At 36.9% G+C, this 23,864-nt stretch overlaps 1 protein-coding gene across 1 annotated transcript in view; it reads right to left on the bottom strand.

Moving 5' to 3' along the window:
- Positions 1–23,864, bottom strand: part of TDRD9 (tudor domain containing 9) — an 86,278-nt gene that overhangs the window by 47,179 nt on the left and 15,235 nt on the right. Inside the window, exons 2-7 of the mRNA XM_010565449.1 lie at positions 16,832–16,938; positions 9,881–9,978; positions 9,241–9,462; positions 6,632–6,754; positions 4,226–4,306; positions 359–523 (exon numbers count right to left, since the gene is read on the bottom strand). Of these exons, the coding sequence (XP_010563751.1) occupies positions 359–523; positions 4,226–4,306; positions 6,632–6,754; positions 9,241–9,462; positions 9,881–9,978; positions 16,832–16,938 (796 nt within the window). The remainder of the gene's footprint in view (positions 1–358; positions 524–4,225; positions 4,307–6,631; positions 6,755–9,240; positions 9,463–9,880; positions 9,979–16,831; positions 16,939–23,864) is intronic.

Here is a 23,864-nt window from a genome sequence, read left to right as displayed (position 1 = left end):
AGCAACATGAACCAACCCAGGAAATATTCCCCGAGTTTGTCAGCTGTATTTAGAGATCTACAAATCCTCACATGTTACTTTCTGCACAGACTTTTACATTGTTCGTCTTGGATGCAAACTACTGAACAAAATGCCACATACTACTTAAAATTCCCAGCCCTTTACATTCAATTTCTGTTACATGAAAGAAAAACTAGGCTGCTGCGGAGGAGACTTCCTGTTCCATCATCATGTATTAAATCTTATCTAGAACTGTAACGTAAAATTGGTTATTTGTAATTTTATTACACAGCTTTCAATTGACTATTCCAGTTTCTTTCTCACAATGTCCAAAGAAATAAAGTTATATTTACGATACCTTGAAATGAACAGTGTGCTTCAAATCATCAAGATAATATTCTTCGATTGCATAAGGTTTGCCTTCCAACTTAAAAACACAGGCTGGATTCAGACCATTATAAACTGGAATTGCAAAATAATCAGCAAATTCTTTACAGTTGATGGAAGCAGACATCAGTATTACCTATTAAAAAAATTACACAGTAAACATAAAATGTTAATTTTAACACAAAATGCCATGCTATGATGTAATCTCCACTTATTCTTTATGCTAAAATAGTCTAATTTTGGTTACTACAGGTATGTATCCTAGGCACATTTAAGATAATCAAAGCTAAATGCTTAAGATTCCCTACATAGCATACGGAGAAGGGTAAGCACCTGTAAGAGAACCACTCAGCCTAGATGCCTAGGGCAGACAACGTGAAAAAACTTTTTCCTGTAGTAAAAGTTCAACTTGAAAACATATAGTACTCTTTAAGCTTATGATCTCAATGTGGTCCTCAACAGAATAAAGTGTACGCCAAGTATTTTCAAATCCTCTTTTACTAACCAGTTAGATTAGATATCAGTGCCTTTTAACTCCATCAAAAGATGGAACTACTCCCATATGAGCAGTAACTGTAATTACAACCCAGCCTTAAAAATTACTATAATGATTTTGAAATGTGTCAAAAGTTCTCTCTCAGTTTCAATTAATTTATGCAACTTAAAACTCTCCAGGATCACACTAAGCTCCTCACTCCATTTGCTGACTCTGCCAAGATTCTTAACCTGTATTCACCTAAACAGAACAACAGAAATCACATTTGCTACCTGGTGACACCTTTTCTTTCAATTATGAAATTCAGAATTTAAAGCTTTGTTGTTTTCTCCCTGGTTAGACAGCATAATACGTGCAGAACGGGAGAAGGGAGAAGAATGAAGTAACTTAATGGCTATGGCTATAACCCCTCTATTTGGAATGTGCTCCCACTGCTCAGCATAGCCAGCTCAAATGAACTGGACAGCTTCAACTTAAAATAGGATGAAGAGCCAAGGAGTTAGAATGAACTGTGTAGTGTTCAGCTTCTTTCTTCAGGTCTCCTGAGCCACTCTAAGCAGTACTTGTAAAGTGGGACACAGACAGTCCTCTTTTGCTTTCCTGACGGCTTGCATGAATTCAAAAATAGAATGAAATAAGGACATCAACATCCAAAGCAAAAATGCAATGAAATACAAGAGCATCCCCCTTATGACGTAACAGGCAGGCAAGCTAATGAAGTGGGCATGGTACCACTGCAGTCATCTCCAAAGCACATGTAAAGGCACAAGAAATACAAGGAGAGGGCAGACTAAATCATGAAGTCATTTAACATGATCCTGAAAGGAGAAGAAATCTGAAAAGACATAATTCTGCAAATATTATACAAAGCTGTCCCACCACAGCATGAACTGCCTCATGGCTCAATAGATAGTGGCTCACCTATGCTAGGAAAATAAGCTAAATACAACCTTGCCTGAAGTCTACTGAAACAAAATCCAATCTAAATTATCCTAACTGCAGTTACAGGCAAGGAATATTAAATTACCTCTTCCACTAGACAACCTTTGTAATTTGCACTCTGTGATCTGCATGGAGTTCTTCCAAACTGGAAGGAAAACCATAGGTTCCTAACAGAGTGCCTGAAGGATCACATTACTAAACCAAGAGTTTGATCTACTCCAAAAGCAGAAATTCAACAAGCATGTATCACCAACATGGCAGAGGAATACATTGGAATAGAGGGTAATTTGACAGTCCTTCAAGATCAAGCAGTCCAAAACCACTCGTGCAGCATGGATATGTCTAAAGCCCCACTAGACGATACCAAAAACATGCACAGTAGCAAGTTCTCACTTCAGATGTCCCTGAATGGCAATTTGCTAGAACCCAGAAATACGACTCTTTATCCTGTTCTTATTTTCCTACCAAAGCAGCTGTTACTAGTCACTACTGGAAATTGCACTATCTGGTCTGACCCAACAGAGCCATTCTCAGAGTCATAGGTTTTCTTGTGCAACCCCATCCCAGCAATCAACCTTAGAACAGTAAATGAAATGTCTGCTCCGTGATCTAAAAGCAATACACCATCCGTCTGCCAGAAAACTCGGCACAGTTGGTAGGTGAACCACAAAGGTAGATCTTGTCCTCCATATGTCAGAATCACTCTTCCCATCCTGTTAGTTGATGCTATGTTGAATTACCTGCTACTTCTGAGCTCTGCAATGTCCAGATTAGGAGACAAACACCTCGTATGTTTTTCACATAACGCTGAATTATAAATACATTTTTTTTCCCTTAAACAGGCCTCCTTGCACCCTTTTGTTTCATTAATCCAGGGGCACTGGGAGGACAATCTTGCATTTTCTAAATGAATTTGCCACATGATCAAAGCTCCCTCCTTTACTGTTTTTCAAAAGGGGCTGAAAAGGGTTGAAGTAGGAGACACTGGGCTTAGTGTATAGGTTCAAACTGAATTACCTGTTCTGCTCTGCTGAAACACAGCAATTGAGATCAAGAGTTCCCCCCTCCACACCATGAAAAACATTCAAAGGGACACTACCCCCACCCCCAAATGTAAGACTGTCTCAGATTTATACAATATGAAACTGTCATCTGAAAAAACAACTGCAGAGAAGGATATAAAGGAGATAAAGTTTTCCAGTGACAATTTTGAGAGATTTAATCAGAATTATATAGAAAAAAAATATATTTCAGGAACCTGTAAAAGAAAAATGTTTTCTAACAGAAAAGATGATAGGACCTGTAGGGCTTCCTGCCACTGACACCAAACACATAATCTTAGCATCAAGGGCAAACTTTTCATGACCTGAGTACGATCAAATTTTTTGGTATTCTTGGTAGGCAGAGCCAAGTGCTAAGAAAGCCTGAATAGCTTCACACCACTGTCTCTGAATTTAAAAGACAAGTGAGTTTTCTTACCAGCAAGAAAATGGATAAAAAATAAAAGACTAAGTGCACAGACATGCCCTATGCCAACTGGAAGGGCACTTCCAGTGAGAGGATGCTTGGATGATCTAAAGACCAAGTTACCCAACTTGGAATCAATGTGGTCGATTGTACAGAAGAACACAGATTCCCTTCCAATAGCAACAAAACCAGCCAACAGACTCAAGTTATGTCTGCTTTGAACAGAACAGTTCACAGTAACTGAACAATTAACTGAAGCACTTAAGGGACACATACAGTCTCACAAAATTTCTGCAGTCTCAAATAGCTGCACAGAAATACAGGGAGTTAGCCTAACTCTTATCACTTGTATTTAATTTCTTACAATTCAAGAGTTCATTACTTTGAGACCACAAAGACTAAATACAGCATGCTAAACCTCTGCAAACTCTGCTTTAGTACAAAGCACAATTTCCTAACATGCAGAGAAAAATCTCTGCCATGTTTTGCTATAAGTTCTGCCTAGAAATTACAATACAGCATTTCTGAGTTTTTGCTATTTTTCCAAGCATGTTGTCCCATTTTAAAAAAAAGCTCAGTATTTCCAAGAGTTAATGCTACCTTATTTAACCAGGGATAAGCACTGCCCTCAATACCGAACACATAATTCTAGTCAAATATCCATCTTGTATTTTTTTAGCCTTAAGCAGACTTTAGAAACTAACGCATTTTAACATGAGGAAAAAAAAGTCTCTCAGAACACATTATAGCACCCAGGAAAAGAATGCCCTTCAGCTTGCTTCCTTATGAAGAACTGCAAACTAAATAATATTTTAGTAAAAAATAATGACACATTTATGGTAAGTTCTTTAAAACGTGCCCTTTGTAGATTAAAAAAAATGTGTAAAAATTTATTCTTGCACAAAAAAGTAGCAGAATATAATTTGAACCTACCTTTACAGACTGTGAATTTGTACGCAACAGTTTACGGATCACCAAGAGCAAGAAATCCATTTCTTCTGTGCGCTCATGCACCTGGAAGACATTATCCACAATTTAATTTTCATTAATTCATGCTCTTTTTCACAATCTCTTCCTTTGCTACTCAATTTCATGTTTTATTTTTGTAACTTGGAACAACAATACATTTTCATAGAAGAAAACACACCTTTTAAGACTATACATGTCAATCACATTTTAAAATCCCAACACAACTGTTCAGATGACTATAGCACCCTTTGTGAAAATCATATGCCGCTATTAAGTCATGAAAATTGTAGAATAATGACCAGAAAACCAATCGTGAGCTCTAGCCACTAGTTCTACTAGAGTTAACAATAACAGCTGAAGTGATACTGAAGTTGGGTAAGTCAGTTGTACAGGTAAGATCACAAATGATCCAGGCAGGGAGTATGCTGGCTTGTCTAAAAGCTCCACAAAATGAATGGACATCCCTTGTTCCCAGTGGCTTCTACCTATGATCAAAATAAACAACTGCTTTGCAAAACATTATTTTCCACCCAATTTTTTATATATCCTAGCACCTGACTGTTCTGACTGATCCTTGCAGTTCAATACTTCCTTCTCAACATTATCAATGATGATCATATCTCTTTCTTGAATTATAGTTTAAATATATTAAGTGCAGCAGCTTTTTCTGGAGCTCAGCCTTCAAAGGTCAGCATTCATCCCCTCTAAGGCAATTAGCATTTTCTAACATAACACAAAGTTATACTTCCATTCAATACTGCCCCATTACAAAAACAATTTAGCTAAGGCAGTTTTCAGGCTGACAGCAAAGTCTTGCTGTGAGAAGTCATGATTTTTGGACCTAGGTTTGTTTAGGTATGTTCCTAAACACCTGCAGTACCCTACGCAGGCTGGGACCTGCAATTAAGAATGGAGAACATGTGGTTGTTAAAATGGTTACTACTGAGTCAAGATCACAATCTGTGAGGTAGATGTGGGGAAAAAAAGTGGCATATGGGGAACAAGAGGGACTAGAATTTCAGCTGGGGAAGCAAAAAACCACACACAGTCTTGAAAGCTAGCAACTGCTGAAAGAAGTGGTACAAGCTGATACCATCAGTTCAAATTACAGCACCCAAGCAAACAAGGTTTGAAGAATCTCTGCATAAATCTGTTCTCCTGCATAAGGGGCCAGAAAACTTCACTCATTAATTTTCATATCTAATTAATAAATTTTAAAACTAAAGGAACGATCTAACACTTCTCTACATATGCATCTTCTATTGTTAAACTTTTGCATCTTACATCTAAACTGCATTTCCTTATCCTTGGCTTTAAAATGTTAAGGTTTGCAAGACTCTGCTAATATATTAGGGTGGTCTCAAATCCTTCCCATGAAGGCAAGTGGTACAACTCTTTAGGACTTGCGGTTTTTTGGTTCCTTCATCTGTTTGAATGAAGTCCTTAAGTTTCTTCATACAAAAGTGTAACTATTTACTCCATCTTTTCCAGGTTTTCAATGTGCCATTTCAAGTGCAGTGATGACAGCCTTTATTATTACTGTAATAGTCTAATGGTATACCAGGTGCTGTCTCCCTGCTCCTCAAATATCCAAGAATCAGTCACTCTCAGCTCCAATACCATAACAGAATAAAAATGAAAACCAGCATTAAAAAAACCCCAGATAAACAAAACAAAAAACCACAACAGCACATACCAGAAATCTGCTAGTCCTCTTCAGTATTACTACATCCCAAGATTTAAGTCCTACATCTTACATGTGATTTACATTCACTGTTTGTGAAAGCTCAGTCTGACATCTGACTATGTTTAACAGTCAAATACCACTTACCACGAGAAAATAAGCATAAACACATGTGAAAATATACAAATTACAAAAAACCTACAAGTATATTTTCTTCACTTTTTAGTGAAGTGACAGCAATAATAATGAATCTACATGAGTGGACTGTAAATCCAGCCAGAAGACAGAGAACTTTCAGAGAACTATTTTATTTTTCAGGACATTGATGAAGAGTAAAGACTCTAAGGGCAATAATAACCAAGTGAGTAAAAACTACCTGCCTCCTCTTAATAGGCCTAGCCATACACGTTATTGAAATCCACACAGCGGATTTCAGAAAACATTTTAAGCCACTCGTATCACAAGATAAGCACTCCCCAAAATCCTCCCCACACCCTCAGTTCTGAACTTTGTTGCTCAAAGGATCGCCAAGACAAGCGTATTTCAAGAAGTGTTAGTTCAGACAACTTATACAAAGCATCTTTACAAGTAGATGTCTGTATTTTTCTTTCTCTAGCATGGTCAGAAAGACAAAAGAGAAGAAGGTTTTCTTAATATGAAGTTTAAACTTATTTCCACCAACTTACTTCATCGATGAAAATGTGTGTGAATTCAGCTAGGCTTTTGGCACCAACTACTTTCTCAAGAAGAACTCCAGTTGTCATATACAGCAACCTTGTCTCCTTTGTGGAAACGTTCTCTAAACTTACCTAACACAGTGAGAAAAATAACATAGATAGGAATAGATATTTAACATATTCACAGGAACAGGCATCTGGAAGAACTTCAAAATGAAATATAGTGCAAACTCATCAAAATTATTCACTCAAATTTGTCAAAGCCTCTGCACAGCTGTGTTCTTAAAGCCCAGAACCAGTCAACCACAAACATTTTATTTGGGAGAAATTAAAAAAAAAAAAAAATTTAAAACCCTGAAGTTTATAGAGTAAAGGATCACAATTCCTTGCTGGGGGCTCTAGTCTAAGAATTCCTCAAAAGCTTTTGAAAGTACATACATGTTATCTTTCCACTAATATACAGAGCAAGAAAAAGATTTTGCCAAAATATAGTTTGCTTACTGGACAGGAGAAAAGGAAAGAGGCATAAGATATCACCAAGACCAGGCAACCTATTCCTGAAAGTTCTACAACCTTATGGTAAATGGTGTTTTGATTTCTAAAATACTTCTGTTACATTAGCCATCTCAGGTGCTACCTACCAAGGCAGGCAGGGAAAGCCATGATCATCTTTTCACTTTCAGCTTTTACAACAACCTAGAGCAGATGAGTCTACACTCAACTGTTCTACTTCCATTTCTGCTCAGCTCACGCAAGTGCTTGTAAAACAAGCACAGCACATCCACACATACTGTCTTGAAGACAGTTTGGAAGCACAGGACCATTTTATGTCTTTAAGACTCATTAGCATAATGAATCAATTTAGCAATTTTATGACTAATTAATACAAGGTATCAAATTATACAAAAGACTTTATGTAGAAACTATTTTGAAAAAAACAACATACATAACCCACAGTAATTCTACAAAATGACGCCTGAAGATTATTAATACTGGCGTAGTTAAAATTTGAGATAATGTCAGATCATACTTCTCATGGAATTATCTGGTGTTCACCTCTCAGAACTGAAACTTAGTGAATGAGCATAAAGAGTATTTTTACTTTGTCTTCCAATCTACCTGTGGAAAAATTAAACTTCAGAGTTTCATAAAAAAACGGAAAAATATTTTTTTCCTACTACAGTTGTAGACATAGCAAAAGAAACCACTAAGATTTGATACTTAGACAAAGAAAAGCATTCAGTATGAAGGACAATAAAGATTGTTTTGAAAGGAAAATGAAGCTGACGTATCTCCATAGCCCTGTAGTATAATACTGCTATTACTAGTAACAGGCTGTAAGCTTTGTACTGAGTGTGCAAGGCCTCAGGACTAAGGCATGTCAGGCTGTCTCTCTTTGACCTTTTCTTGACCTGCCTTCACCTTTGCTTTACTTGGTATAGTTGCAACAGCAATTTAGTGTAGTGTAGAGATATAGAGGCCTGGTACAGTAGCAGAGACCTTGGGAAGTGGAAAGACAGGATGTCACACAGAAGAAAGCAGATGTGGGACAACACATGGGGTGGAAGCTTGGCACTGTAGACCGCATACTATAAACAAATCTGTAATGGTCAGTTAAAAATAAAAACCCCTCACACCTGGAACTGGACGAAATTCTTTTTATAGGTAACAAAGAGAAGACATCTAACATACATAAATGGTACTATATGTAGTACATTTGGATGTAACCTGGAGTGCAGACCAATGAAGAAAAAGCAAGTTGTAAATGCATGTTAGAAAACATATATACATATGACCCTAAGTCAAACAAAAAAAAGAAAAAACAACAAGAAAAAGCATGAAGAAGAGAGGAAGAAGAAATCAACATGTATTCCTCCCAGCAAAGAACTCCAGAAGCAGATGACTCTCCATGAACATCCTCCCACCACCAATGTGAACCCACTGGCCTTAGGACTCAGAGAAGCCAGTCCACAGACAGCTATTGTCAAACTACCAGTGAAACAATGATCACAGCAGTTTATTCTGGTCACTGACAATGAGATGATTAAAGCACCAGTATCCGTGTCAAAAGATGAAAGTGGCATCAAGGTTATAAACGGAGGAACAGAACTGAGTTTGAAACCAAGTTGGACAAAAGGAAAGGAGGTAGATTTAAGGGGAAAAACTAGTTCAAGTTTTTCCACGTTAAGAAGAAACAAATGGACATTCACAAAACAATGTGGCCATAAATGCATGGAAGTTTTGACATAAGTGACAGGTAAATGTAGTAATGTCAACAAATCAAGTATGTTAATGAATAATTTTAAAGGGAAAATGACAGAATATAGTTCTCCTGCAACAATTTCAATGATTAATAATATAGATGTGTCCAATTATCAGAATGCAGGCAATTAAATATGTCTGTTGGAGGCTCACTAGCATTTATAGTTGTTCAACTTTAAAAGCTTAAACATTTAATTACGAATGTTTAACAGCAGACGGCTAGAAACCTGCAATTCCACCTTAAAAGCAGATTCTCTAACATTTCTGCAGTACACTAGATACACTTAAAAGTAATCAAGAAAGACGATACAGTACTTTTAAATGTGTTTTTAAATAACTTTGAAATTTTCTTATACCTGGTATCCTACAAATCCACCTAGTGTCCATGAGCGTTCCTTGCTAATCCACCTGGCAATGCTGCTGGCACAAATTTTCCGAGGCTGGGTAACAGCAATGTTGCAGTAGATAGATTGCTGAATGCAATAATCCAAAATATATTGCGGAATCTGTGTGCTCTTACCACTGCCAGTTGCTCCTTGTACAATCACAACTGAATTGCTTTGTATCAGAGACACTATCTGAAACAATTTTTCAAGAAAAATTGTAAGTCTACAAAACAAGTCAAAGAAGATTTCAAACAGATTTGAAATATCAATAGCTTCCAGGCCACATATCAAATCTCTATAAAATGTTGTGCCATATTTTCTATCATCTCCTAGGCATCTGTAGATAACTGGACTCCTAAAACACATTAGGAGATCACAGAAAAGAACATGGGCATGCATTCATGTACATATTTTACATAAATACCTATAAACAGAAAGTATAACGGCAATGTTTCTTCCTCTAAGAATTTTTATACAATGGTTTTGTACAATGAACAAAGGTTTTGTACAATGCTTAAAACAGGAACAAAACACCAAAACAAAAACCCCAACAAAACAAAACATGATTTTCAGCTTTATTCCGTAATGAGAGAAAATACAACAAAATTACCTCTTCCCTGTGTTTGGCTATAGGCGTATCCACACATTTACAGTTAGTTATTGGTATAGAAGTCCGATCACTTGATTCACACTGAGACAATGAAGTATCTAGGCATAAAAATAACCAAGAGTAAGTTATTTCAATAGAGAAAGGGAACTACCAGCAGGAGAATATGATCACAGTGTTTGGAAACCTAACTTTTATCAAATTTTAATCACATGTTGATGATTATTAATAGAATTAATACTTTTTAATAATAGTAGATTGAAGACATTTTCGGTGTTTATGCAACTGCTGTTTTACTGGCAGCAGCTCTGAAAATCATTGCTTCTGTGTATAAGCCACCATCAGTGTCAAAGATGCATACAATTCCATAATTCTATGTGCTTTTCTTTTAATTAAAGAAAACAGTATTTTTGCACATTTTGCATTGTAACTGCCAAAACTACCCATTCCCAAGAACTTTTTTGACAATACTGAAAAAAATATGCCTTATTCATGTACCCATGTGTTGTTTCCCTTAAAGCCTACTGAATCCACAGTACAAAATAACCCATAATTTGATAAGACCACCACTATATTTCTACCACTTGGCAATTAAAACAAGTCTGGTAAGTATCACAATGACCTTTCAAGGTGATACTAGATTCTGCAGTCTCTTGGCAGCAGTTAAGTCACCATTATCACTGGGTAATACAGAACAAAAATCATACAGTGCTACCATAAGTTTCTGCTCTGCAGTCTGCTGTCAGTTCAACCATGAAAAACAAAAGCGTGACTAAACAGGTGCAGAGGCAGGTGTAGAACGGGAAAACCAGGACAAGACTTTGGTAAGCAACAACTTTGCAAGTTACAATTAGACAATTTGGCAAAAAAAACCCCACTATACTGAAATCAAAGGCAGAAATGCTTTCTATCTCAAATGCATTTCACCAGGTACTATGGTGAAATTTACTTATTTGCATACAGATAATAAAAACTTAAGACTTCACTTTTTTTAATGTCATGTTATTTCTCTAAGAAATACATAGAGTAGTGGGAAAGAAATCTAGTATTCTTTTTACAAAGGCAATATTTACTGTAAAATAAAGGCTACAGCCTAAATACCTGACTGCACAGTTACAGATCCCTTTCTTTGGAAAGGTTACTAACAATCTCACACAGCAGTGAAGCAGCAGCAGGCAGAACAGCTTCTTTTGTCTCTGTACCATACCTGAATGTGCTCCAATCCCCCAAATTGTCTTCAAGTGTCAAGGAATACAAAATAACTTATTCCCACATTAAAACAAACCCCCAAAAGCTAGACAGTTCATTAAGACAGCTTCATAAAGCACTAAAACCCAAAGCTCTCCTAAAGCCACACTCTCCAACAAGAAAGGTTCTTTACCTAGATTCTGTGTAACGCAAGTTACAGGTGATCATTGCACAGTGATTAACTTAGCACCACTAAACACATACAAAACAGACCTTAATAGCAGCATCCCTTGAAAATATTAACAGTTCTCTTTAAAATACTTCTGGTCAAGTTTCTAAATATATTCCCCAGGAAAATTCATATGTAGCATTCTGTCACAACAACACTGTACAAAGGCTGACTAGCTTCCCTCTGGCACAAACATGTCACTACTGAGACATCAGTAGCTCTGCATCGTTTGACCAATGCTGGAAGAAGTCTCAAGCTGCTAGGGAAAAGAACCCAGTGTCAGCATATTCCTGCTAAAGCAACATAGCCTTCCCACCTCTATCAGGTTTTCCATGTAACAACTGCAATTTTGAAAAATGTGTTAAAAGTATACAACAGAGGACAGCAGCAATTCTACAACAGTGCTGACAAAAAAGGCGGGGGGGGGGGACACGGATGGACGACAAAACCACCTTAAATAGTAGGATTCACATTATAAGATTCTCTAACTCAGTAAAACCCCAGTGTATTAATAAGAAATCATTAACCTAAAATTAAGAATTATTTAAAAAATACAAAGGAACAAACCAGAAACAAATAAACAACCACCAGTATTCATGTACCTGCCGAATAATCAGATCAATTTAATCAATTTTGTATAACTCTTTTTTTTTTCACTGATGAAACATAACTTTTTTTTTTTTTTTTTGCTTTTTATATGACAGTTCTAGGACAGCAATATCTTACCTTCTCCTAAGCACAGAAGTTTGGAAAAAAATTATACCAAAAGTAAATGGTCATCCAATGTCAGCCACCATCAATATACAGAGTTTGAGAACTGGCAGCCATATAACTATATTAGTAGATGCTGCAAGTACTAAAAACTGTATGGTTTGGGTTTTTTCTCTTCAAGACATATACTCTGTGCTTAAACTGAAAGAAAAATTACTGAGTTTGCCTGGGGAACTAATACGATGACAACTGTGAGACATCCATCTAGAGCAGACAGTACAGTCTTGGGCCTCAGAGTAAACCGGCAACTTCAGATGAACACTGACATGACCCAAGCAGCCATGAAAAGGCCCACTCTAACAAACTGATGACAAACTTTTTCTGAAATCCAGTATGATCATTAGTGAAAAAACAAAACTGGGATTGGGAACTTGGGTAACCATCTTAGAAGACCTTAAACTTTTGCCTTTTTTTTTTTTCTTTTAATGAAAGCTGTTTTTCTGAACAATGAAGACTCCCTGCAGAATAGAAATACTTTAAAATACACCCCTATGAAAGTTCCGAGTTTATTCTACTCATTTAAATAACCATTCAGCTGTGGACTCTATACCACACAGTTTAACTACCTTCAACTGTTGTTTGGTTTGGGTTTTTGTTTTTTTTTAACATCTGTTTATGTAATTACACCCAAAATGAGAGCTGGTCTTTCAAAAAAACAGATCAGTTCTGCAAATACAGAGGCATCTACAGATTCAAGGAGCTACAGGACTACATATTTATCAGCAATAAAGGCACAAAGTTTCACTTTTTCAATTCCTTATACTTTCTGGAAAACATTATTAAGACTGGGACAAACCCAACCGGAGTACACCTTTATAAGATATCACGCTCAAACATGCACCTTGGATTGACATATAGAGAACGCAGGACACTTCCAACCTGAAAACAGTAAATTGAGGAAGCATACAACTGCCCACCACGCTGTTTTATGACAAAGTATTTCTGTGTGTAAGAAGCATTAATGTCAATCCAGACTAAATAATTATATTAATTTCTCTATTCAGTCAGTGCAAAAAGAAAGTGAAAACTCAGTTATGGGAAAGATGAATTCGCCTGCTCACTTCCTTATCAATTATTATTGAAGTTCTTTAAGAGGTATGTTGACTGCCATGACTAAAACAGTCTATCGCCCATGGAAAGAGCAATTTTCCAGTATCTCAGTTATTGTAGCCCATATAGCAAATGTATTCCTTCTGGTGCCTGTTTGCTGAATTGAATTTGAACAGATCCTTTAACACAAGATTAGATTTTTGCATTCACCAGTTCTGGAAGAAAAGATTGTACAGCTGGATCTTGGTATCTGCCACTAAGCAAATTAAAAATCAGATGCATAAAAAAATATACTTGAAAGTACTGGTTAGGAGAGTCAAACGAGATGCTTACTGTGTCACTAAGCATTCTTCTGCTGAGCTGCAAACACACAAAGTGATTACAGTTAGCAAGCAAGCTCATGAGAAAGGAAAGCCACAGGAAACAACCAGGCTCCTACACTGAGCCACAAAGCATAAGGACTTCACGGTAACTCATGCTGTTTCAGTCATAATGCGAAGTACATGAAGTTGCTGCTGGCTGAGCCCTGAAGAGCTTAATCCAGAGCCTGGGCAAAGCAATTATCATTCCTGACTGGGGAAACCTGGCTAACAGTTGTGTGTCTTGAAGTGCTGACTGCTGAAGGATGCCCCTAGGTAACATTAGAATTCCTAAGAAAATACCACAAGTAATTAGTCTTTGCTGCTGAGTCTTCTGTTCTCCATTGCAAACCTCTTTGACTCGCACATATTTTCAATACAAAATGGTTTTGGGTGAAGATCTGTGCTATGATTTATTTTCCTGGCATGCATCTGTTCTGAATCTGAAACATTTAAGGAACTCTACAACTTAAGTTTTTCATATGTCAGAAACAACGTTTAAATTGCTTTTTCTCTGTAAGAAATTACTTCACCCAGGACCTAGAAGATCCCCAGAAGAGATCCATTTAATGGTGTGAAAACAATGAAGATGGAGGAAAAAAGCCTGCCATCCATAAAGTTGCATGAAAACAATTATATAGGCATCCTTTAAAAAAAGAGGGGAATTTATTAAGGATTTTAGAGGCTTTAAGAGTAAAACTCTTACTGCATACAGTTTAGAATACCCAGAATTTTAAAAAAATAAAGTCTGTTTTCCATAGGATGATTAAAGTAGGCAAGTGTTCCATACACATATTTCTGGAAGGTTTCCCTCTGCACAATATCCTGTGACCTCACTGAATCAAAGGTGCATCTAAGTCTAATTCTGGAACAGCCAGTACCTACTGTGGAACTAGACCAATGGCCCAGGGAAGAACTGCTAATGCTCTACTTGTTTTGGCTAACAGTTGTGACAAAGTATTTTCTTCTGCTTTTATTCAATCACTTCAACATCCTCTTCACAGCAGTATCATTTCTACCATGTTCCGTAGAAACCAGAATGCTAAATGCAGTTCCCTCATGATCTGTCTTCCTGACAGAGAAGCAGGTTAGGCATTTCTATTTGTCCTCTTGGCATAAAAACATATGCTCTTTCAAAGAAACTGGAAAGCACAAAATTTAAACTCAACACAACTCCATAAAACACCAAGGCACAAGCAAACACCACAACAGTTTCAGTAACTCTGCAAGATTTAAAATGGGCTGTCAATTTACAGAGAAGATATCATCTACAGTTAGAACAGCAATTCAGAAAGAAAGAACAACAGAAGGGCTACCAACTCTGAAACCTTTAGGGCAAATCAGCTTCTCATTTCCATGTTGTGCAGCTTATTTCTTGACTACATTTCTATTCAACACAGCTAAAGTGGTAGGGCCTGGTCTAAATAAATCCTTGATTGTTTATGACAATTTTCATGTTCTTAAATAGAACATGCACTTCCAGATTGATATAGTTAATAGTTACAAATGGGTCTTGGAGCTGTTGAAATCTGCATGATGAACATATTACCATTTGAGAATACCAGTCTCATTAACATATATATTCATAATCCATAAAATTAACATTACAAATCTCATGCTCACTCACTGATCATCTTTATTATATTATCCTAACATAATATCCTTGAATCTGTCTGTAAATCAAAGTTGATAGCAATAAGAACCAGGATTTTCTGAAGTTTTTGTGTTATTCTGCACCTTGGTGGGATTTGGCAGCTCAGTCTCAGAATGCCGTAAGATTCTTCCAGTCCCATCACTATCCAGTCTGCTAAGAGTCCCCCACTGGATCGCATAGAGCTGGGAGCAGAGCACTGACAAGAGAAGGCAGACATCAACACCACATGGAACCAATCCTGAAGCAACTGAGACTCCAGACCATGACACAGAGTGGGAAGAGAGGGAAAAAAGGGACATATGAAAACATCTAATAGATTAATAATAAGAGAGTATGTATATGCTAAAATTTTAGTAATTTTTTAAGGTTGTTCGCTAACTAGATGCTGTTTAAGTTACAACTGGAAGGCAAGAGTAAATATTAGAAGGTATAAATTTCAAGGACAAACATTTTAGGGTAGACCAAGGGGAAAATAGGTATTTATAAAAAAGTACCAGGATGACTATGCAGAAATATTTCCTAAAAGTTATAACCCTGTTTCTTTTACAGGAGGAACACTGCTAGCATCAGTTCCGTTCAAAATTAAGCAGGCAACCCATGCTGCTAAAGTTGCTGGCCTGCCTTAGGCAGAATTCTGATTTAATACCTGAAGGACATTAAATGATCTACAGTATTTCCTTGAATTAATCGATACCACTATACTTCTAAAGAAACATCTAAGGAACTTACGCTTAGTCAACTTGTTGCTGTCCTTCCTTTGCTAGTAGAGCACATGAAAGACTACGGAACACCACATTCCTGAACTACAACATTCAAAGCTTCTTTCAGTCCCTTTATTCCCCCATTTTCACCTTTCAATACCTTCTCCTCCTCTCCCACAAGTTTTATGTAATGTCAAGTGAACAAGAGACAGTATTTTGTGGTTAGGACAGATGGTCAGATGCACTGCACATGCTAGACAGGTCAACTGCACCTACTGCCTGGCACCTACTGCCTGTCATCTGATGATAGGCCAAACAAATGGCTTCATCACTTACCAGAGTTCCAGAGGTCATACAATTTGCAGAAGCATTGAAGGACAGTAATTTCTAGAAAATTTCTCAATTTTTTGGTATATCAGCAAAGGGATACAAAAAGTATTACAGAGAACGACACGCAGAACAGACAAAACACATAAATGTCCTTTACTTGGGAAATCAGCTACATTAACAAATTTGGAAATTAAGAGGCACAGGAAGAGTTTGAAGCTGACCTGTCCTGACAAGTGAGCCAGCCTCACACTACTTTTACCAGAGCTCCTAGGAAAGAAGTGCAATCAAATTTCTCTCTAAAGGCAGTTCAAAGCAACAATCAAGTATACACAGAAAAAACATGGATAGAAAATGGGAAAACAGAATAGAGAAAGACATGAATGCAATGCGTGGCATCTTTTCCTTGCAGATATATTTCAGCCATATCAATGCAATAAACCAGATGCAGAGATACATGTGCATACAACAGCACTATATATTGTGGCTTCCAGAAAATAAGGTGCTTACTTTTTAGGACCATACCTTATACAAAACAAACACACATACAGCATTAAACAAACAAGAAATACACAATAAGGTTTCATAGTTCTGTTTACGGGAGGAGATAGGAGGAAAAAGACAGGTGTATGCAAGTTTATAACAAGAAGCAAATTTTTTTTTTTTTTTTTTTACCTGGTTTGTAGACAAGATGATCATTTCCAACTACATCTAGCTCCTGTTCCTCCACTTGTCTGTATTTTTTAGCATATTCAGTTCCAACGCTTTTGGTGATAGGCAGCCTGGAGAGGAAAGAAATGACAAATCAATAAATGTTTCCTAATCTAAGTCACAGATATATCTGGTAATAACAGCATTATACAGCAAGTTCAGAGTCTCCATGTCATGCAGGAACTACTTCAATAAGCAAACTTCAGAAATAAATTTTATCTCTGCAGTTAGATACTAACCTAAGGAAACTGCCACATTAAATATTTTTGTTTAGATTAAAAAAAGAATTGAGCTCCCAAAATATCATCGTTTCAAGTTTTTATACTGAGTAATTTCTCACCTAATGGAAGTCTACAATTTCTTCTGAACAAAGATGAAATAGCTCTGTTTCACCAATTCTTGACACAATACAATTAAGAGAATACGTGTAATTCTTGCATGATTTCCTGGGGACAGGGGAAGTAGGCAGGAGTAAACACAATCATCTCGCAGCATTAAGGAAAGAACTTTTGTCTTTGAGCCAAGAGATGATGGCGACCGGGGGAAAAAACAAAACAAAACAAAACACCACAATCACCCAATCAGTGAATTTTATGGAAATTTATTACACACAAGACAAAGTCTACCCACAACATAAATAGAATGAAATGGGATTAAAAAAATTCTCTTCTACATAAAAAGCGTGAAGAAAACCACATGGATTTCACTGGAGAATAAAGTAGCATACATACAATGATTGTATGATTGTTAAATCATGAATGAACTTAAACGTAGAAGATTTTTAGACACATCAAAAGCGCTCTCTCTTTTTTTTCTTTTTTTTTTTTTTTAACATGAAATACAAACTAGAAGTCAAAACTATGGTTTTGCATAAATTTAAACTCCAGGCCCAGTGCAAGCTTTTGCTATGCAGTAATTTGCTAATGCAGAGCAAATGTGTTTCTCTGTTGGTATTTGAGACATTTCAAAGGATACTGCTGCAGACGCTTATTATTTGGGTTAAGAAATCGACACAACAGACTCGAAAAACAATGAAGCTGAAAACAAGAGATTTTTAACATGGCACTGTGTCACACAGCTCTCCTCATAGAGTAATTCACGGTATCTTGATGCCACAGAGCACCCACCTTCACTGAGAAGGCAAATCCTTTGCCAGCTTGGCTCTGCTACAGACTACTCATTCAGATCAGTCATTATTTCCTCCTACAGGAAACACCAAGTATTTATCACCTACTGCTGTCAAAGAAATGGCTTCTTATCCTATTTTAACAATATTTTAGGCACAGAGCTAAGGCAATTTTTCCCTGGATCTCAAGTATCCTGATAACGCAGGGTTCAACGGGATTGCATGCATCTGCATAATCAATACATGAGCAACAGCTGCCTACTTTCAGCAAGCAGACTACAACACTTTTATCACTCGAACCCTCCTGAAACAGCTGGGACAGGCAACACTCCACAACAGGCCTGAATCCAAGGTACAATTCAGAAGAGTTCATACACATCATGTCAGACTGTTTAAGTAGGTTATTCCACTGAACGTATATTAAACACAAGTAAAACCCAAAAGTACAATGAAGGTATCAAAGTCAAGCATTCAGCAGCTGAAAATAACATAATTGAGCTTAGCCACACAATCTCAATTTGGCAGCATTGTATGCTACAGATTTTAGTGATATAACCAATTATTCTTCATTTCCATAAGACTGCAGCCTCACTGAGTGCACTGGACACGCATCTTCTGACAACAAAACCTGGTTATGCAGTAAATACAACTTGTCCTTCAGTCTTCCACAAGGAAAAAAGCCATCTGATTAAGACAGTAAATGCTGTCATGGAGGAGCAGGTGTTACTCAACTGTCAGAGCCCTGACCAATAGCAAGGAAATCACTTCAACAAAAAGCTTCCACTGAGGGGTAGGACTGTGTACCTCATTTGCTGTAAAGACCTTGCAGAAGCATCAGTTATTTAAGCAGCAGCTGAAGTCAGCTAAGAAACAGTTTTATATAATACCAAATATATTCAACTAAATGCTCCTGGAGATGGAGTATTAAGCATTTCAAAAAGGGCTCATGGAAGTACGGATGTGCTTATGACCTTTGCTTGTACAGCTCCAGGAAAACAAGGACAGTATGACCTTGGTGATTTGTGAAAATACATCAATTTTTGTTTGGATATCTGGATATTTTCTTTCAGAAATTAGGTTTTCTATCTTCAGAAAACAGCATGCAGTAAATAAACCTCAGGCTACACAATGAATAAAGAAAATATTTAATAGCCAGTCATTAAGAATGAACATTGCTCACTCGATGCACTGAATCAGGCCAGTCTTGAGGAAAATAATATGCAATTGGAAAACTGCATATGGGCATATGAAATGAACAAACAACCTTCATTACATCATTTCTCAATGTTTTAATGCTGAACTTTGCAGCTTTAATAAAATTAAAAGCCTACAGAATAATGTTATTTTTTAAGCAAAATAGGGGAAAAAAATTCATTATGAAGCCCTTTGGTGCTCTCCTAAGTCATCTGAATGATACAATCCTTTCAAATAATCATTAATAAGCCATCAATACGAGGTATGATCCTATATAGAAGAGAGTAGATGGGGTACTTCAGGACATGGTTTAGTGGGCATGGTTGATGGTTGGACTTGATGATCTTGAAGGTCTTTTCCAACGTAAATGATTCTATCATTCTATATATACCTGGACAAACAGAAAGGGATACAACATTTTTCTAATGAGTTTCAACAGACATTTGCTGACAGCAAAGGAATGACAAGATTCATAAAATTCAAATCTATTCCAGGCTAGGAAAGGACACTAATGAAGGGGCTTTTCTGGATTCTACTTATGAAGTGTGTGTCTGTCTGATACACCAGTTCTCTTCCCCATTTCTGCTCCCTCTGACATGGTGAAAACCCACATTTGAGTACACCTGCCCTGTTACAGCATATATTCTTTAGGCTCTCCAGATTCTAGCCTCTGCACTCACCTACTTTTAGACTCCCCCAGGCCTTTTGATCTCTCCAAAGCATTGCAACATTGGCAAACAACAGCTTTTCAGCTGCATATATGAAACACATTCAGAATTTTACCAAATTAAGAGGCTGTAAAAAAGCATTTTTGTCACTAACACAATTACTGAAAATTTAAAGTTATCAATTTAAGGAAATGCCAGACACTTTCGATGTTCTGTTTTTTCTTCCTTCCCCCTCATTTAAAAAAACAGAAGGTGACAGTTTGATCTCACTCAAATCAAGGGCACATTTCATCCTCAAAAGTGGCCAGATTTCTGTGGCTGAACCTGCAAACATATGACATTATGTCCACAGTAAATGGACAAAGGCAGACAAAATTTTAAAGCACTAAGAACACAATCAATCAACAAGTAACTCTTGATATATCCTAGCATCTGTAAAACAATACGTCAGCTACCTATGAAGGTGTACACATCTCAAGACCTACCCATTTTGGAAAATACTCTCATAAGAATGGGAGCTTTGAGCCTGACGAGCAGCAGCCAGTAGGAGGCTTTCTGTCCAGGCAAAAAGGTAGTACACAGCACACCTTTTTTGGAAGAGAATCAACACTTTTCTTAAGAGATAATGGGATACTTTCCTTATTCTTCACCATGTGGTTTAACTTCTATAACTTTTTTCTGAAGTGTGACTGATCTTGGTATATGTGATTACTTCAACTAACTTTGAGCATTTGATTGGGACAAAATCTTATTAAATATTGATTTGGGTTTAAAGGAAAATTCAGTTTCATAAACAAAATTAAATACAGCTGCCACTTCAGGGGAATTACTAGAAGGAAAACACAGTTTAACACCAGAAATTGTTGACACATCCAATTGTAAATGCTTTCAAATACACTGAGGGTGCCTTGCTTTAAATAAATTCAGCTAGAGAAAGGTCTTACTTTTCCTCAAGCTACAGAATGACCTCTAATAAGTCAACGAGACCATCATAACAGAGTACATTCAGTAAATTTTTGTATTTGAGCATCTGAAATATTAACCAAAGCATTTCTGCATACACTTAGTTATCAAAAGTAGAATCAATTACCCAATCTCAACCATAACTGTGACAGGTAATTTGTCTGTCTCTTTTCAGTGACATACACTACAATGCCAATGCATACACTGAACACAGGCTCTAGAAGTGATGCTCAAAAAAAGCTTTATTAAATGAACAGATACACAGAGCCTTACTCCCTGAAAAAAACTAACACTGCTTATGCAGCAAACCTGATTGTATAAAGAAAATATTCAAGTATGTAATGAAATTCCAAGGATTAAGATGCTTGCTTATCCAATTTCAGATAACTTTGTATTAATTATTTAATTTTGGGGTAGAAGTTCCTATTCAAGGCCATATAACTTCAAGAACATTTCCATCTTAGAGACAAACAACTGAAAAATCCAAGTGTTCTAGGGCTGTGTTTTAGAAAATTCTTATAGATGTACTTTTTGCTTACCTACGTTCTGCATCATTTGACACAAAAACCCCTGTTCACATGGGGCTGGGAGCTGAACATAAAACTAGTGTCACTCATTTCACAGATCACAAGAGAAAGACTGCCCGAAGTCATGTATTCTATCACACACACAAGCTGTCCACCTACTTAGAGGTCTCTGGAGGGGGGAAATCACTTGAAAAAACACTTAGCCTTATAGCATACAGAGCTATATTTTGCTGTACAATTTTAGTACAATATATACAGTAGACTGTTTCAAAGCCTCTTTTCTGAAACTAAAATAATGTGACACTTTACATAACTGAACATTTGCAGTGACAGTAAATAACCTTCCACTGGGTTTACTGAAGGACATACTAAAAATTACTTTCCTTCTGACTGACAGTTGGCATTCCATACTTTTAGAAGACTGGTGTTACCTGCAGAAATACACTAACTTTAAAGAAATAATGTACTGTCATTCAAAACTCATAATGCTTCAGTTGCAAAAATAGAAGACTATTAATAGAATTCAGAATAAGTGAAATCTATTAAATACTAAAATACAGATTTTTACAAAGTGATTTACAGATTATTTTAAGAATCTAAGAATCAACGAGGTACATGCTTTTTTCCACTCAAAAAAACTGTTCTAAAATGTAATTAGCTAGATTTAGTGATAAAGTCTTCGTATATAGGCATTCTAGAGGCTTACACTGCTCTTCCTCTCAGCAGTTATTCAGAGCTCCTGTTTCAAAACCTTAACTAGCTGAGGAGGAAGAGAGAGAGAGGGAGTGCACTAAAACTACTGTGCAAAATCCTGAAAAACTCAAAAGCAAACTTTTGGATTTGGATAGACTGTGTAAACTCAGTATCTCAGAAATATTTCTTCTATGTCAAACTAACAGCTCTGCAAGACCTTCCATCTTCCACCTTACCCACAGTTAAAAACCAAGAAAAGTAACAACCACAAATGCCAAAACAAAACAGCCCAAATCCTCAAATTTACTGTATAGTGCTCTGGGATTTTATGTCAGTGGGGGAGACTTAGATTTACTGCTGGCCTTCAAAGAACTGGACCCTTCTTGGAAATGAGCTGTTGATGAGCTCCTCTTTCTGCAGCCATAGCTCAAATAGGGATGTTTGGAAGAGGGCAGCTATTACCTGTGGCAGATGGTGACAAGCCACACAGCAACTACCTCTCCACCACACATGAAACAGTTAATTTTGTAAATTAATGTTGTTATAATTAGTTATGAATTAGCAGTTAGATGGGTGTTCATATTTAACAACTTAAACCAAAAGCACAATTCCTCTATCAAGCATTGTTTCTTATCCTTTAGCAACATTCACAAAGCATCTACACTCCTTACAACTTCAAAATTTATCCCTTCCTTCTGACCACAAAGGCAAGGAACTTGACCAAACAGCAAAAAAAAAAAAAAAAAAAAAAAAAAAAAAAAAAAAAATCCCCATAACAAGAAGATGGAAACAAAAGCATTTGGTTATCAACTTGGTAAAATCCAGCTTAAATAAATCTCTGAATAAAATACAAGAGACTACACTGAATTAAAAAATGCCCATGAAGACCAGTATCAAACGCAAGATCCCCTCAATTTCAAACTGACACCTGTAACTCCCCTACCTATTAGTGAAGTTTCACCAGCACCAAAGAAATTAATGCTACAGACAGTCCAACTGGAATAAATGAGCTTCAGGTATGTCCTGATTTTATTCATCACAGCAACAGAAGTACAATGATAGCTTACACAACTTTCTGTCAGTTAACACTGTTAAAAGAGAATTATTACTGTTGTTAGCTGTCACAGCAAAGGACAAAACAAGGAGTCTTACCAAGAGACCTCTCATGTAGACTCATGGCAAGCTTTGTTCATAGTTGTTAAAAAGTGAAAGCAGTAGTCAAATGCTGTCTGAAGCGATCAGAGGAGGTAGACTCACCATCTGTCTGCAGCCTGAAACAGCTACGAGTTGTTCTGTCAAATCAAAAGAAAAAACACACTGCAAAGTTGATCATTAAATCCAAAGAGCTGGGCTGTGTTTGTAAGTGGAAGCAAATCATCCAACCTGCTAGCTACAGATAGCTACAAAAATGAAATCTCGCTTTTCTCAGATGACTGGTAGCATTGGTAGCCTTTCTATGTAACTGTTCTGGGGCTGGCTGGGATAGAGTTAATTTTCTTCATAGCAGCTCCATGACACTGTGTTTTAGATTTGTGATCAAAACAATACTCCTAAAACGAATATTTTAATTATTGCTGAGCAGTGTCTGCACAGCATCAAGGCCTTCTCTGTTTCTCACACTGCAGTCCCTCTGTGAATAGACTGGGGGATGCGCAAGAGGTTGGGAGGGGGCAAAACCAGGCAGATAACCCAAACTAACCGAAGTGGTATTCCATGCCCTATACTGCCATGCTTAGCAATAAAAAGGGAAAAGAGGGAAGTTTCAGTTAGGTTTGCCATCTATTGCTCAGGAACTGGCTGGGCATCAGTCTGCCCGTGGGAGATGG

Source organism: Haliaeetus leucocephalus, unplaced genomic scaffold (assembly GCF_000737465.1).
Source record: "Haliaeetus leucocephalus isolate CR32 unplaced genomic scaffold, Haliaeetus_leucocephalus-4.0 Scaffold191, whole genome shotgun sequence".
Taxonomy (NCBI): Eukaryota; Metazoa; Chordata; class Aves; order Accipitriformes; family Accipitridae; genus Haliaeetus; species Haliaeetus leucocephalus.
This window is presented reverse-complemented; position numbering and strand designations above follow the sequence as displayed.